The sequence below is a fragment of the Lucilia sericata genome, unplaced genomic scaffold (assembly GCF_015586225.1).
Source record: "Lucilia sericata isolate MDLA Ls3-8-SP2 unplaced genomic scaffold, ASM1558622v1 Contig000194F_arrow, whole genome shotgun sequence".
In the NCBI taxonomy this organism is placed as follows: Eukaryota; Metazoa; Arthropoda; class Insecta; order Diptera; family Calliphoridae; genus Lucilia; species Lucilia sericata.
Window position 1 is genome coordinate 273,134 of NW_023994222.1, and position 17,254 is coordinate 290,387.

General features: G+C 26.0%; 1 protein-coding gene across 3 annotated transcripts in view; it reads right to left on the minus strand.

The window, feature by feature from the left end:
* Positions 1-9,269: 9,269 nt before the first annotated feature.
* LOC119601861 overlaps positions 9,270-17,254 on the minus strand; it is a 181,246-nt gene continuing 173,261 nt past the window's right edge. For all 3 annotated transcript variants that reach the window (XM_037953082.1, XM_037953079.1, XM_037953080.1), the window contains 6 exons: positions 13,789-14,938; positions 12,151-12,326; positions 11,808-12,081; positions 11,452-11,746; positions 11,266-11,384; positions 9,270-10,175 (listed from right to left, as the gene is read on the minus strand). In XM_037953082.1, the coding sequence (XP_037809010.1) occupies positions 10,024-10,175; positions 11,266-11,384; positions 11,452-11,746; positions 11,808-12,081; positions 12,151-12,326; positions 13,789-14,938 (2,166 nt within the window). In that variant the 3' untranslated portion in view covers positions 9,270-10,023. The remainder of the gene's footprint in view (positions 10,176-11,265; positions 11,385-11,451; positions 11,747-11,807; positions 12,082-12,150; positions 12,327-13,788; positions 14,939-17,254) is intronic.

A 17,254-nucleotide genomic window follows, 5' to 3' on the forward strand; every position in this document is an offset into this window, starting at 1 on the left:
AAAATATATAAAATTGTCGCTTTTCCAAAAAAACTTTTAGTGAGCTTTTGCTTTTCAACAAGAAATCCTTATAAAAAAGCGTTTAAAATCAAAGCTTTTCAAAATCTTCATGGTTTTAATAAGAATTTATCTAAAATTTATGGAAATATATCTAAAGCTATTAATATTAACTAAAAGCTTTTACACATTTTTACTTTAAATAAAGTTTTTTTTTATATCGCAAAACTTTTAAACAGTAATTAAGTAAGTTTTTCTTAAAGTTTTTGTTATAAAGCTTTCAATTTCTAAAGAAAACTTTTAAGTTTATATAATAAAAGTAAAAGCTTTTAAGTTTTTCTGCTATAAAATTATTGTTAAATAGAAATACATGAAAATTAACTAAAAGCTTTAGGATTTTATGTAAAAGCTTTTAGGAAATACATATATGAAAGCTTTTCACAATTTATATTAAAAATAAAGTTTTTTTAAGGCAGTTTATTTATAAAGCGCTTTATTAGCATTTTCTTATAGTTTTGGCTAAAAAGCTTTTAAATTTTTGTAATAAGCTTTTTACTTTTCATAAAGCTTTTATGAATTTCTTATGATTTTATTAACATTTATACCTTGAGCTTAAAGTTTTTGCTATTTTTTATAGAAAACCGGCATTTACTAAAAAAAGCTTTTATAGGTTAAAGCTTTTAAAGATTTTTGTTAAAGAATTTTTTTCTTTTTTTAATAATTAGTGGTTTTTATATGAATTTTTCCCCTTTTAAACTTACACACGAAAAAGCTTTTTTATTTTTTTTTTAAATTCTGGGAAAAAACTAAAAGCTTTTAAAGCTTTTTTAAACAATAGGCGTAATTATTGCTGAAATTAACATCACAAACTTTTATTTTTTTAGATTTAAAATTTTTTTTATTTGTTTTTGTATTAAACAACAACTGCCATATCATTTAAAGCTTTGAAAGCTTTTAGCTTGTGAAAATTTTTTGTTTTATTTAAAAGTTCCCTAAAAAAATACACAAAAATAAATATATAACCATAAGTGCCTAAAATATAGTGAAAATAAACATAAAACAGACTAAAGTTAAATTTTTTGTTTTTGTTTAAGTTCTCCATAAAAAAAGAGCTTTTTGTTTTAGTTTTATAAACACAAACAAAATAGTCAATTAGTTTCTAAGTTTTTGTTTAATAACACTTCTCTGGGAGTAAGAAAAAAAAAAACATTAAATAAATAATAAAAAACCTTATTTCTCTGGGTACATTTCCTTTTTTTGACTATAAATCCCAAATAAAAATTTTCATTTCCAAAGAGACTGCGTTATATTTTACGTTTAAGTTCGAATGTTTTTTTTTAAGTTTTGTTTTTGTTTTGTTACTAATATTATTTTTTTTAGGTTTTGTTTTGTTTTTAGTTAAATCTTGTTTTTGTCTATAGATTTAAGCCTAAACTTATAAAAAATATTATAAACTTTTAGTTGATAAGACTTAAACACAAATTATAAAGGGTTTTCTTAAAGTTGTAAGTTAAAATAGTGTAAGTTTATTAAAATATAATTAAGAAAATTGATGAAATATAAAACATTTAAACAAAATTTCTTTTGTAGAAAAGAAATTAAAGAAAATTTAAGAAATTTTTAGGAAAAGCTCAAGAAATTTTGTGGAAAATAAGAATTTTTATTTAAAAGGTCTTTGATTTAGTATTGTAATACTGTTACAACAAGTTTTTAAACATTTTGCAGCATTTTAAAAAAAGTAGTAGAAATACTACTATTTTCTAAACTTGAAATTTATAACAAAAATTGCTTTTAATAGCCTTAAATATTCTTTAGAACTAATTTTTAAAAATTTTGAGGCATTTTTAAAAAAAGTAGTAGAAATACTACTATTTTCTAAAATTGAAATTTATTTCAAAATTCACTTTTTATTGCCTTATTTAGCATTTCAGTACTATTTAAACATGTTTTTACACATTTTGAAGCACTTTATAAAAAGTAGTAGAAATACTACTTTCTAAAAGAACGAAATTTTTGCATAAAATCCTTTTTTTATATACTTCTATAGTATTTGTCTAATGTTTTAACTAATTTTTAAATATTTTGAAGCATTTTGGAAAAAGTAGTAGAAATACTACTTTTTTAAAAAACTAAATTTTTGAATAAAATCACTTTTTATTTACTTTTTTAATATATGTCTAATGTTTTAACTATGTAATTTTAAAAAAATTTTGAAGCATTTTATAAAAAGTAGTGAAATACTACTATTTTTTCAAATTTAAATTTATATCAAAATTCACTTTTTATTGCCTTATTTAGTATTTCAGAACAGTTTTAACAAGTTTTTAAACATTTTGAAGCATTTTTAAAAAAATAGTAGAAATACTACTATTTTAAAAAACTAAATTTTTGTATAAAATCAGTTTTTATTTTCTTCTATAGTGTTTGTGCACTTTAATAACAAGTTTTTAAACATGTAGAGACTTTTTTTTTAAAAAGTAGTAGAAATACTACTATTTTTAAATATTCAAATTTAAAGCAAAAATCACTTTTTATTGTCGTATTTAGTATTTCAGAATTGTTTTAACAAGTTTTTAAATATTTTGAAACATTTTGAAAAAGGTAGTAGAAATACTACTTTTTTAAAAATGTTAGATTTTTTGATTTAAAATGTTTATTCAAGAGATATTTAAAAAAAATTACTATTTTGTGACCTTTTTTTAAAAAGTAGTAGAAATACTACTATTTTTAAATGACGAAAAATTGAGTTTTAAAGAGTTTTGAGGCGAATTTTTAAGCTGTTATTTGTTGAAAAAGTATAAAAATATAATTTCCCCAAAATTTCTTGATTTTTCTTAAAAAAATTTCTAAAAATATGAAATAAAATTTTATAAAAATAGTGAAAAATTCTAAAATACTACATAAACAAATTAAACACATAATCATTACTATTTAAACCATATACATAAAACTTAATCCCTTATACAACATATTTAACCTTAAAATAAAACAAACTAAATACAATTAAAAACTGTAATTTTTAAGCATTTTTTTGCACTTTTAGAGCAACTACTTACTCTCTTTCATCAACATAATATGTTATTGTCTAAGTTAAAAAACATAAAAATGAAACAAAAAAATACTAAATATTTCTAAAATAAAATTATATATTAACAACCCTAATACATATACTTATTACAATAAATTATAAAACATATACTTATAATTATTATAAATATATATATAAAAAATTATAAAACCTACAAAACAACAACAATAATAACTATTTTAAATGTTTTTATTAGTCACATAAAAAGAAAGAAAAATCTAAAAAAAATCAATAAAAATAAAGTTTATGAAAAAAATATATAAAAAATTAAGTGCATTGTTTTATTAATAATTTTTGTTAAATTTTAAAAAAGTAGTAGAAATACTACTTTTTTAAATGTGAAAAATTTTTGTATTTTCTTTATTCAAACGTATGTTTTGTTGATAGTATCACAATTTAAGTGATTTTAGTAATTTTTAAAAAAGTAGTAGAAATACTACCTTTTAAAAATGACAGAATTTTAGATTTTTTGTTATGTTGAGTGCAATAATAGGCTTTTTGTTGATTTATTTGTTGGTTAAAATGCATTTTTAACGATTTTTGAGACTTTTAAAAAAAGTAGTAAAAAAAGTACTTTTTTAAAAGTCAGATTTTTAGAGCTTTTCATAATGTTATCTTTTTTATATTGCTTAAAATCTCATATTTTATATTAAAAATAAATTTTTAACGCTATTTTGTGTTTTTTTAGAAAAGTAGTAGAAATGCTACCTTTTCAATAGGCTGCAATTTTGGAGATTTTATTATCTTAACCTTAATAATAGGAGTTTTGCTGTTCATATTAGATATTTAAAATGTATTTTAAGTAATTTTGAAACTTTTTAAATAAGTAGTAGAAATAGTACTATTTAAAAAAGTCAAAATTTGACGATTTTTTAAGGCAATCGCAATTTTTGTGAGTTTTCAATAGTTTTAAATATATTTTAAGTGATTTTTATTATTTTTTAAAAGAAAGTAGTAGAAATACTACCTTTTTAAAACAAAGGTAGAAATACTACCTTTTTAAAACAAGGGAATTTTACATATTTTGTTATTTTAATACCAATTATAGGGGGTTTGTTGTCTTATGTGTGTGTTAAAATGTATTTTCTGTGATTTTTGGTCAATTTTAAAAAAGTAGTAGAAATACTACTAGGTAGAAGACCCAATCTTGATGTGATTGCAATCCCGCGGTATAGAGGATGCTACCAATACCTCTAGCCTGCCGAGACTATACACTGTGGATGCTCAAATGTTTCTAAGTTCTTTCATTGAAATGTTTTGATATGGGGTCGAACCAGAGAACCACATAATCTGCCCGCATGACTTTGTCCTGGCTAGTCAGTTGGTTGAGGTTCCTTCGGCATCCACGTGGTGGCTGTGGTTTAAACCCGATTTCGGGGGAAGAGAAAGTGGCGGTTAAAACACTGATGCAAGATGAAATCTATAAATCGGGATAAGCTGCTGTTACCGAATGACAACAGTTACCCGACAGAGGAGTGACTGTGGTACTAAGCGTTGGAAATGAGTCGGATGTTGTTCTCGTCTGAGTGTGTCAGATGAATGAGAAGTGTGCTGCGGTGAATGGTGATGGATGAAAGGTATCTTATACAAGTGATACCATTGAATTTTCCTTCCATGTCCAGGTATGTTCAGGGTCAACTCCTCTCATACCAGATTTACCACAGTGTATCCTCTGTGAGTAAGAACAAAGTCCTCTCCTTATTTTATGGAATTCGGACTACCGAATACGTATCTAGGTACTGTTGACGCCTCAGCAGAGGCCATCTCATCGGCGTGGTTGAAAACGAAAGTGATGTTCTTGAAAGTTAAGCAACGGGACAGCAATGGTCAGATATTGGATAGCTCGATTACTGGAGCAAAACGCTTGTACATGGACCGTCATGTTCAAGTCACCTGCGTGGAAGATACACAAAAGGGGCAGTAGTGAGTCGTCACAGAAGCTCACCCAGTGGTTGAAAAAGACCACCGTGAAATAAGGCCACTACGGCTGGTGTTCACGTAAAGCACTTTGATATTCATAACCTTCTCACTAAGCTAATGGGCTTTTAAATTTAATAACATTCACAAATTGGCGAAAAAACTAGTGTTTAACAAAAACAAAACACAACAAACTTGTTGCTCATGCACAAGCACGTATGATTGTTTGTTTGTATGTATTCTCTCCATTATCTCTTAAACATACTATTTCTTAGTGGATTTGTAATAAATCCAGTGAAGATTTTAGAAAAGGCAAATCATTGTAAGTAAAACTTCTTTGTATTATAAAGTGTTTGCACTTACCTTTATTTCTGTTGTTGTTGTCGTTGCCTTCTTATTTTACAGCAAAAACACCATTACTTTTTTGCCTTCATAAAATTTTCTTCTTAATACTTTCTTCTTCTTAAGCATGGATTAGTTTCTACGTTCCGTAATGTAACGAATCCGTTGATTCATGTTTTTCATACAGAAACCTCACGGTTAAACTGGAAGTAACGACTTCCAATGGTTTTCGTAAGCCAAAAACGAATCATTAGGAGATCCTTCACGTTACGGACTGTAGACACTAACTGAGCCCTTACTTTATCAACAATTTGTAATAACAATAACAACAAATTAATGTTTTACAAACATATACACCCCCTCTTGCACTCCCACTAAAAAAAAAACACTTTTATTCCTTGTCACACTTTGTTTGTCGGCTTACGAATGTTGCGGGAAACAAAATAAGCAACGACCGCCATTTCATAATTGCTTTCATATATTTTTTTGCAAAATTTGAAAATTTTCTAACACTTTTTTCTCCAATTTCTAAAACACTTTTCATAAATATTTTTATATACAATTATAAATTAACATTTTCTTAATAATATACAACAAAAATATTTTAATATAAACAATTAATTAATGTTTTAGCTTAATTTAAACAGGACGATTAACGCTTAACAACCGAACACTTAAGAAATTTAAAGAAACTAAAAGCAAAAGAACAAAAACAAAAGCATCACTTGTTGCAGTTGTTGTTGTTATTGTTATTATTTACTTTTTCACTATTAGAGTACTTTATAATAACAACAATAACAAACACAAATACTATTGCCATTTTTATCTTCTTCTTTAGTTTTCTGCAAATGTGTTAACAGTTCTGTTAAATTAACAGGAATAAGCAGCTTGACTTGCGGGTTGTTATAATTTACACGTATTCTTTATGTATTAGGACCCGCTATTGAAAATTTATCTTGTTTGAGACATGTATTCTGTGTAATAAATATTATTTGATTATATTCTTCGTGAGAAGGGTGAATGAACCCTATAAAAGGTAACTTTTTGGTACTTTTTCGTTCTTCAGAAAGTTTTTTTTGAATTTTCTATAAAAGAGGACTTGTTGGCACTTTTTCGTCTACAGGTTAAACGATAAGCGGAGGTGTTGTTAACGGGTTAAGAGTCCTAAGCTAATGCAAAAGTGTAAAAAAGTATATTTGGTACTTTTTCGTTCTATGACTGGTACTTTTTGGTTTTAATGCAAACACGCAGCATCCTGATTGAATGAAAATCTATAAAAAGGGGACTTTCTGGTACTTTTTTGTTTTACAACTGGTAAATAATTTAGTAAATTTAGATAAATCTATAAAAAATTCAAAAAGTAGTAGAAATACTACCTTTCTAAAACATTTGAATTTTTATGTTTTTGTTATTTTGACATCAATGAAAAGGTTTTTGTTGCCTTATTTCTTGATTAAAATGTATTTTTAATAATTTTTGATAAATTTTAAAAAAGCAGTAGAAATACTACCTTTTTAAAACGGATGAATTTTTAGTTTTTCATATTTTGACATCAATAATACCAATTTTGTTGCATTATTTGTTGATTTTGTGATTTTTGGTAAATTTGAAAAAAGTAGTAGAAATTGTACTCCTTTTTTAAAAGTCAAAATTTTTGGATTTTCTTTATGCAATCGCATTGGTTATATCGCAAACTACAGTCTAGTCTAACTATATATGGTTAAATCACAATTTAAGTGATTTTTGTTACTTTTTTAAAAAAGTAGCAGAAATACTAACTTTTTAAAACGTATGAATTTTAGAGTTTTAGATATTTTGTCATTTATAATACTAATTAATTGGTTTATTTAAATTTTTTTTTAACGAGTTTTGGTAAATTTTAAAAAAGTAGTAAAAATACTACTATTTTAAAAAGTCACAAATTTAAGATTTTCTTTATCGCCATTTTTATTGGTTTTAAACATGTTTTAAATGATTTTTGTAACTTTATAAAAATGTAGTAGAAGTTGTTTAAAAAGTATTTTTACAGATTTCTGTGATTTAAAAAAAAAGTAGTAGAAAAAGTACTTTTTTAAAAGTCGGATTTTTAGAACTTTTCGTAATTTTATCTTATTTATATTGTTTAAAATCTCATATTTTATATTGAAAATTAATTTCTAATAATATTTTGTGTTATTTAAAAAAAGTAGTAAATATACTACCTTTTCAAAGTGTGAGAATTTGAGAGTTCTTGTCATTTTGATTGCATTAATAGGCCTTTTGTTGTTTTATTTGTGGTTTAAAATGCATTTTTAACGATTATGGGACTTTTTAAAAAAGTAGTAGAAAAAGTACTTTTTTAAAAGTCGGATTTTTAGAACTTTTCGTAATTTTATCTTATTTATATTGTTTAAAATCTCATATTTTATATTGAAAATTAATTTCTAATAATATTTTGTGTTATTTAAAAAAAGTAGTAAATATACTACCTTTTCAAAGTGTGAGAATTTGAGAGTTCTTGTCATTTTGAGTGCATTAATAGGCTTTTTGCTGACATATTTGTTGGTTAAAACGTATTTTTAACGATTTTGATAATTTTTAACAAAGTAGTAGAAAAAGTACTTTTTTAATGTTGGATTTTTAGAGCTTTTCATAATATTATCTTATTTGTATGGTTTTAATTAACATATTTTATAATGAAAATGAAATTTTAACGATATTTTGTGATATTTTAAAAAAGTAGTAGAAATACTACCTTTTTAAAATGCAAGAATTTTGCAGATTTTATTATTTTAACCTTGATAAAAAGGGTTTCATTGTTTTATTGGACGTTTAAACTGTATTTTTAATGATTTTTGAAACTTTTTAAAATAGTAGTAGAAATACTACTTTTTTATAAAGTGCAAATTTGGAGTTTTTGTTATTTTAATCTAATTTTAAAAATTTTGATAATACTTTTGTTCGTTCTAAAGCATTTTAAAAGAGTTTAGTAACTTTTTAAAAAAGTAGTAGAAATACTACCTTTTTAAAATGGCGTAATTTGGAGTTTTATTTAATTTAATCTTAAATATAGGTTCTTTGTTGCCTTATTTCTTGTTTAAAATGTATTTTTAGTGATTTCTGTGTGTTTGTAAAAAAAGTAGTAGAAATACTACTTTTTTAAAAAATCAAAATTTTTGGATTTTCTTTAGGACAACAAAATTCTTATGGGGTTTAAACATTTTATAAGTGATTTTTGTCACTTTTAAAAAAGTAGTTGATATACTACCTTTTTAAAATGGCGAAATTTGAGAGTTTTTGTTATTTTGATTGCCAAAATATGATTTTTGCTGTCTTATTTGTTGTTTAAAGTGTGTTTTTGCCCAATTTTAAAAAAGTAGTAGAAATACTACTTTTTTCAAAAATCGATTTTTTTGGGTTTTTCTTCATTTTATTTTAATTGTAAGTGTATAGATGACATTTTATTAACTTTTTTGTGTATTTGTTAAGAAAACTTCTTTGATTTTTTAGTTTTATGTTTAAATTTTATTTAAAAAAAATGTTTTTAAATGCATTTTATTAATATTAAAAGTAATTTTATAATTAAAGTTAAATTTAGCCAGAAAAAAACTAAAAAAAATACTTAAGAATTTTTTTGTAATTTTTTTATTATTTGCACAAGAGTCTTTAACTTATTTACAAAACTAAATTATAAATTTAATTTAAAAAAAAATTAGTAAACTTATAAAATAATGAAATTTTTCTATAAATGCTGATCAATTTTTCTTGTTGATTTGTTTAAATAATTTGTGTTGTAAATGTGTGTGTAGGGGGAGTGTGTATGTGGAGTTTTTTCTGGTTGAACTTAAATACTAAAATGTTTTTTTTTTTATTATATTTATTAAAAATTATGAATTGTTAATTAAAATTAAAGGAAATTTAAATTTTATAAAAATTAAGCACAATGTTTTTTTTAAATAAATAAATTATAATGTGGTTTAAAGTTAAGGGGGGAGGGGTAAAGTATTTGTAAAGTAATAAATTATAAAAATAAATTATTAAAAAAAAATAGGAAATAATTAATACATAAGCCTGAAAAGCTTTAGTTTGTAAGTTGTTTTTTTTTTTAAGAAAATCAGTCTCTATGGAAGTTTTAACATAATTTTAATTTGTTAAAGTTTTGTAGTTTAAATTAAAACTTCATAGAAAGTGATTTGTTATTAATAAAAAATAGACCAAAAGCTTTAATTGCTTAAGTGTGTTTAAAAAGTGATAGTTAAAGCCAGTTTGTGCTTGTTCAAAAAAAAAGCTTTTAAAGCTTTTTTAAAGGAAATTATAGTTTTTAAATGACTTTGAAACCTTTTAGAAACCTATTAGACCAAAAAGCTTTATAACCCCTAAAAAAAGCTTAAAAGCTTTCTATTTTCTGTGTTCGTTTAAGGCTTAAGTTTTTAATAAATTGTTTTAAGTTAAAAATAGTTTAATCTATTTTTTTAAAAATAACTTAAAATTTAATTAAATTTATCGATTGCCTTTCCTCATTTACTCTTCAAAATTTGCCTGGCAAAAAAAGCTTAAAATCTATTGTCCTTTTTTTGTTAAGCTTTTATCTTGTTAAATAGTGTAATAGTTAGTTAGAAGTAATAGTTAGTTAACTAATATTGTTTTGTTTGTTAAAATGTAAGTGTATATGTGTGTGTGTTTTAAACTAAATAAAATACTTATGCTACAATTTTATGGGGTTGCATCCATTTTTTCATATAGTACACAAACAAGGTGGAAATGTACAAGAGAATCATCAAAGCACAGGTGACAGCCAAAGCCAAGACAGAGGTCTTAGTGGGGCAGGGTTCAATAATGGTGACAGTCTTATCTAAAATATTAGAAAAAAAGAAAGAAAAAAAATAATGATTTTAACACATTTCAAAAGATTTTTGCAAAAAAGTAGTAGAAATACTACTTTTTTTTAAACGAGAAAACAATTGCTGTTTAACCCAGAAACAATTTCTATAACAAAAATTACATTTTTTCAACATTTTAAAAAAAAGTAGTAGAAATACTACTATTTTCAAAAGTGCAGAAAACATGAAAAAATTACTTTATTAACATTCTTAACACTTAAGAAAAAGTTTTGCAGCATTTTTAAACTTCAAATTTTAAAAAAATACTATTTTTAAAAATGTATTAAAAAAGTACTATTTTTTAAGGGCACAAAATTACTTTAAAAGTATTGCCAGTTAACCAAGAAATATTTTCAGTAACAAAAATCATAATTTTTAAACATTTTAAAAAAAGTAGTAAAAATACTACTATTTTCAAAAGTGCAGAAACCATGAAAAAATTACTTTAATTATATTTTTAGCACTATAAAAACGTTTTGTAACATTTTCTAACTTAAAAACTTAAAAGAGTACTATTTTTAAAAAAAGTACTAATTTTCAAGCCCAAAAAATTACCTCAAAAGTATTGCCAATTAACCAAAAAACATTTTCTTTAACAAAAATCAGAACTTTTTACATTTTACGAAAAGTAGTAAAAATACTACTATTTTCAAAAGTGCAGAAAACATGAAAATAAGTATTTTAACAACATATTTAACACTTAATAAAACGTTTTTGAATATTTTAAGCTTTCAAAACTCAAAAAACTAATATTTTGAAAAAAGTACTAAAATATTACTTTTTTACAAATTTATAGAACATGCTTAAAAAGTAATTTAAATTGTTTAAATAACGTTTTTTGTTTAAAAATTTAATAATTTTAAAAAATTTAAAAAAGTAGTTAAAATACTACCTTTTTAAAAAAGGTAGTAGAAATGCTACTTTTTTCTAAATTTGTTATTTTTGTTTTACACATTTTCTTTGGACGTAACTTAAACTAGTTCAATGATGTTATGATATTTTTTGTAATTTTTAAGCATACCAAAGCTTTTGAAAAGCTTTTTCAGTTTTCCTCCAACTTACCTTTAGCAAAATCTGTGCTAGGATCTGATTTGAAGAATTCACGTTTCTCATCACCAAAGTCCAAAACCAAAATCTCTTGAGAAATATTCATATCCTCATCGGCTTCCTTGGTTTCATTGCTTTATTGTGAAAATTAAACAAATTGAACATTTAAGAACTTTAAAGCTTTTTTCTTAAAATACTTACCTTTCCACCGAACGACGACGTCTTCTACCCAAAGATTCAAACGATTCCATATTCCATTCACACACAGCAGGCTCACAAGGACCCAAACAGTATTTAACATTACATTGGAAGATTACGCCATAGCTTTCGGTAAAACGGAAAGCTTCATAGGTCGATTGTAAAGCATTGCCATCGGCGGTGAAACCAGGGAAAATGGTGGGATCGGTGGGACAACCATCATCATCGATAATTTTGAAACTGGTGCGAGCATCCTTGGCCATGGCTACACAAGAACGAGCAAAAATGCCATAGGGAGCTTTAAAAAAAGAGAAATCTTAATAAAGAAAATCTTTTTTTCTAACAATCAAAAAACTTACTATCTTCAGGAATTTCAATGCGGAAGTTCAAACGATCACCAATGCGCACAGTCTCAACTTCACGTTGACGTGTATCCAAAATGCGAATTCTTGGTGGAGGAGCTTCAGGTGAGGAGTTGATGTGAATCATTTCAGGATCACGTATGGGCATCATGCCGAAGGTAATGTTCTTAGAGCTCATATCGTAGGTACACTTGACTTTGTAGATTTTATCGGCCTTGGTCATGACAACGCTGTGATGTTGCAATACCACGGTATTGGAGTAGACACCGGTCTGGAAGAGGGAAAAGTTAAAACATTAAAAAAGCTGCTGAAAAAAGCTTTTAATATTTCTCCAACTTACCACACTTTGTGTATTACAATCCTGGCCAGCCATAGTCAAATCCAAACGGAAGGAATCGGAGTTGATGACATCAATGTTACAGGTTTCCGAACGACCCAAAGCGTAAATGCGGCCATTGAAGGGTTTGTTGGTGCGTACCTGTACAGCAATGCGGGTGTCCTTGCAGTGGACGGAAACTGAAATAAGAAAAAGCACGGTTGTCTTTAATTCTTACAAAATTTGATCCAAAGCTTGAGAAAGCTTTAAGTTCCCTAAAAAGCTTTTTTTTAGATCTAAAGATCTTTCACTAATTTCGAGTTAATTATCATGATATTTGATCATTTTGGTAGTTTGTTCTTCAAAAGTTTAATAAAAGCTTTAAGCTTTAAAAGCTTTTTTTTTGAAAAATGTCGTAGAAAACATTTTAAAGTTACTAAAAATGTTTGGCGAAACTTTTTACTTAGATATAACATAAAATGAAAAATAAAGCTTAAAGCTCTGAAAACTTTTTTATAATAAGTGTTCCAAATCATGTTAAAACATAACAAAAAGCTTTAACATTATAAAAACAAAAGCTTAACTGAATACTTTATTAGATTTTGGTAAAAAAATGTAAAAGCTTTCAAAGAGCTTTTGTTTTCTATCACAAAATTTCATAAAAATTCTCTCAAATTAAAGTTAGATCTATCAGAAGTCTTAATTTTAGAATAATTTTTACTTATATGCAGCATAAATTTGAAAAATGCTTAAAGCTTTTTCGTTAAAAGTGTGTGAAATTGTTTTAAAATAAAACAAAAAAGTTATGAAATCATAAAATTTAAATTTTCATTGAATTCTATATACAATTTTGGTAAAAAAATCTAAAAGCTTTCAAAGAGCTTTTACTATTAAATACAAAAATTCATAAAATTCTGTCGAATTAAAGTTCAATCTATAAAAATCTTAATTTTAAAATAAATTTGGCTTATTCTTTAAATTCTATATAAAATTTCGGTAAAATTAATTTAAAGCTTTTAAAGAGCTTTTATTTTTAAATACAAAAATTCAAAAATTTTTGTCAAATTATAGTTAAATCTCTCAAAATTCCTAATATAGGAATAAATTTTACTTATATGGAACATTAGTTTTAAAGAAAGCTTTAAGCTCTAAAAGCTTTTTTTAATTGTTTCAAAATATATCACAAATGTTTAAAATTATGTTTTAATTGGATTTTATACAATTTTCGAGAAAAAAATTTTGAAGCTTTCGAAAAGCTTTTAAGTTTTCTTATAAAAAGTTTCAAAATTTGCATAAAATTCATATAAATACCATCCAAAATTTTATTCTAAAATAAATTTCGATCAAATATCATCTTAATATAGCTTTAAGGCTTTAGAAGAAAGCTTTAATTTTTTTAATACATTTTAAAAAGCTTTGAGTTACAAGTATTTTTCTGTAATAAATTAACACAAGAAACGTTTTTATAAGTTAGAGCTTTAGATTTTTAAAAGCTTTTTTCAAAGCTTTCTATATTTTTAAAGCTTTTCAAGTTAAAGCTTTTGGTGTGAATAGTTTTCTTTATAAAAAGCTTTAATTTTGTCCACTAATTAATCTTTTTAGTGATTTAAATATTAAAAGCTTTTTTTGCTGAAAGCTTTTATAGCTCCTTTCAATACTTACCATCATAACAGGTACCAGTCTTATCGCAATTCACATCATTACGTGTAATATTCAAGTTAGGATCCTCGGTCGTATCAAAAGTAATGGGCAAAGTATCTAATTTATCCAGAGATGAAGGACCTCCCACTGGACCACCTACAGCTGAGTTAGTAGTAGCACCTGACTTATCGCAAACATTTTCAAAATATTGACCAATAGGTTCGCCATGATCGATAAGGGGACGTTCATGATTCAAATAAGTGGAGGGACCATCGGGCAGGGTCTTATGATCCAAATGATATAGACGGCAGTTATATTGAGCTCCCTGAGGTTGACCCAAATACAAGAAGGAACGGCACAAGAATTCAGATTCGATTTCACAGGCCAAGCGGCAGGCGGATTCAGAGGTAACTTGTAGTTCCTTATCGGTGTAATAGTGGAGTCCTACATATTGGGCGACCTTTTCCTCAGAGACTCCTACTCGAGCATTGGCAAAGGTACGAGTAGTTTTACAGGCTTGCTGGGGCTTGAGGCAGAGATTTTCAAAGTAATCGGTACCCTGGGCATCTACTAGCTGAACAAACTGGCCGCCAGAACGTCTATCGGTATCGGAGAGCACACATTTCATGCTGTTGTAATCGTATTCCACCGAACGACACACGAATCTCTTTTCATTAAGACAGGCCGAGAGACAAGCTTCCTTAGTGCTGGTATAGATGAGAGCATTATCATTACCACGTATAACCTTATTGGGCACACGCTCAAAGGACCAGGGTCGATGGCAAACATTCTCACTGCGCAATTGCAGCTTCACCATGTAATACATATTGGCCGAACGCTGAGGCGCTGCCGAGGGATTATGAGCCGACGAATCATTCTGCAGTTGACAGTGGGTCTCCTGCGAGGGCGACAAAGGATTGACTACAAAACTAAAGGCGGCTGCTTGACAATCGGCCTCTTCGCGACACCAGCCCTGACACTCGTATAAAGAGAGATTCTTTACACTGTAATAAGTGGTGCCGGCAAAGTCGAAATCTGTTAGTTTCTCGAAAGCCATGCGGCCGGAGACTGACGAGGGCAGGAGAATGACAAGAGAGCATAAAGCTATGATAATACTAGAGCTGAGAGGCCGCATGGCGACGCTGTTGTGTGGTAGAGAAATGAGTCGCATCTGTAAGAGAGAAAGAGAAATAAGGGGATTAGTCAAGATGTATAGAAAATTGAGCGGTTAACCGAGTAACCGTTAAAAAAAATTGCTGAAAATATGATTTTTTTTAAATTTGTATTTATTTTCGATTTGGGATTAAACATATAAACTTTTTGGAAAGTAACCAGTTATTGAAAAACCCGTTACTTTTCCTTAAATTTAAGAAAATCTTAGAAAAAAGTATTGGAAGGTTATTTTAGTTAAAATTTATTTTATTTTAAAGAAAAATTTTGTTAAAAAATTTATTAATTAAGGGAAAACTAAGCGGTTACTCGGTTCAAAATATCTTAAAATTTGAAATTTGTAAAAAAATTATAATTATTTTTGTATTAAGATTAAAACTATAAGGTTTTTGTTAAGTAACCATAAATTTGGTAACCGGTTACTTTTATTTGATTTTAAGAAAATCTTGAAAAATGTAGGGGAATGTTATTCTACTTGAAATTTATTATATTTTAAAGAAAAATTTGGTCAAAAAATTTATAAATTAAGGGAAAATTAAGCGGTTACTCGGTTCAAAATGGCTCAAAATGTAAAATTCTTTAACCATTTATAATTATTTTTGTATTGAGATTAAAATTATAAGGTTTTTGTTAAGTTACCATTAATTTGGTAACCGGTTACTTTTCTTTAATGTTAAGAAAATCATGGAAAAATGTAGGGGAATGTTATTCTACTTGAAATTTATTATAATTTAAAGAAAAATGTTGTTAAAAAATTTATTAATTAAGGGAAAACTAAGCGGTTACTCGGTTGAAAATGGCTTAAAATTTTAAATTTATTAAAAAATTATAATTATTTTTGTATTGCGATTAAAATTATAAGGTTTTTGTTAAGTAACGATTAATGTGGTAACCGGTTACTTTTCTTTAATTTCAAGAAAATTTTGAAAAAAGTAGGGGAATGTATTTCTACTAAAAAGTAATTATATTTTAAAGAAAAATTTTGTTAAAAAATTTATAAATTAAGGGAAAATTAAGCGGTTACTCGGTTGAAAATGGCTCAAAATGTAAAATTCTTGAACCATTTATAATTATATTTATATTACGATTAAAGTTATAAGGTTTTTGAAAAGTAACCATAAATTTGGTAACCGGTTACTTTTCTTGAATTTCAAGAAAATTTTGAAAAAAAGTAGGGGAATGTTATTCTACTGGAAATTAATTACATTTCAAAGAAAAATTTTGTTGAAAAAGTTATAAATTCAGGAAAATTTAAGCGGGTACTCGTTTAAAAATGACCTTAGCTTAAACAAAATATGCAGTTCTTTGTGTAGAAATCTTTTGTTTTGTGCTAAAACAATGTTGCTCAAGATTTTTCTACCATTTCCTTTATTTTTTGCATTAACAAATCATTATTTAAATCACTATTCTAATTCCAATAACAAAGAAGAAGGCCTGAACAAAAATCTCTCTAATTACTTGGATCATGAACTCAAGCATAAACTATTTTATGCTTTACTAAACACAAAAATTATATATTATAATAAAATACAAGAAATATTGTTAAAAAAAAAAACAATATTGTTTAAAGAACTCTATTATTTATTCTATAAAAAGCACAAAAAAAAGAAGAAAAAATTGCATATACAATGTCAGCCTAAGGGTAAAAAGTAATAAACTTAAAGAAAATATTACAACGAGAAAGTTTGCCAAACAAAAGAAAAACTCTAGATAAAAATCTAAACATTTCCAAAGAAAAACGTTTAGAGTAAGACAAGGTGTATACACACAATAAACAATAATAATTTATAAAAAATGCACATTTTCCTGAACAATTCTCTAGGAATTTAAATAAAATTTTACTTAAAAACATCATTGCTGTCACTCCGCTCTACATGTAACCTTAAATGACCCTTTAAAGGTCAGACAAGTGTTGCCTCTTTAGGCTTTTTTTTCGCTCTCACATTAACTTGTTTAGAAAAGTCTTGCACATTGTTGTAACAGCAAAAAGAAAACAAAAGAAATGACATCATTTTGTTCTAACTGATTTTGTAATAATTTTTTAAGCTTACAAAACCGCAGTTTTTTTTTTGTTAAAAATTAACAACAATGTTGCGGTTTAAATGTTTAAATACACTACTAAATAACGGCTTTACTTTTCGAAAAAAAATTTAACTTAAAAAGCAATGAACCACAACAGAAATAAAAGAAATTTGAAACTAAAAGAAATATGAATTAAAAGAAACCTAGGATCGGATGTAGAATGAAGTAAACAGAACTACAACCGAACCTAAACAGAACTAGAACAGGACTAGAACAGAATTAGAACAGAACTAGA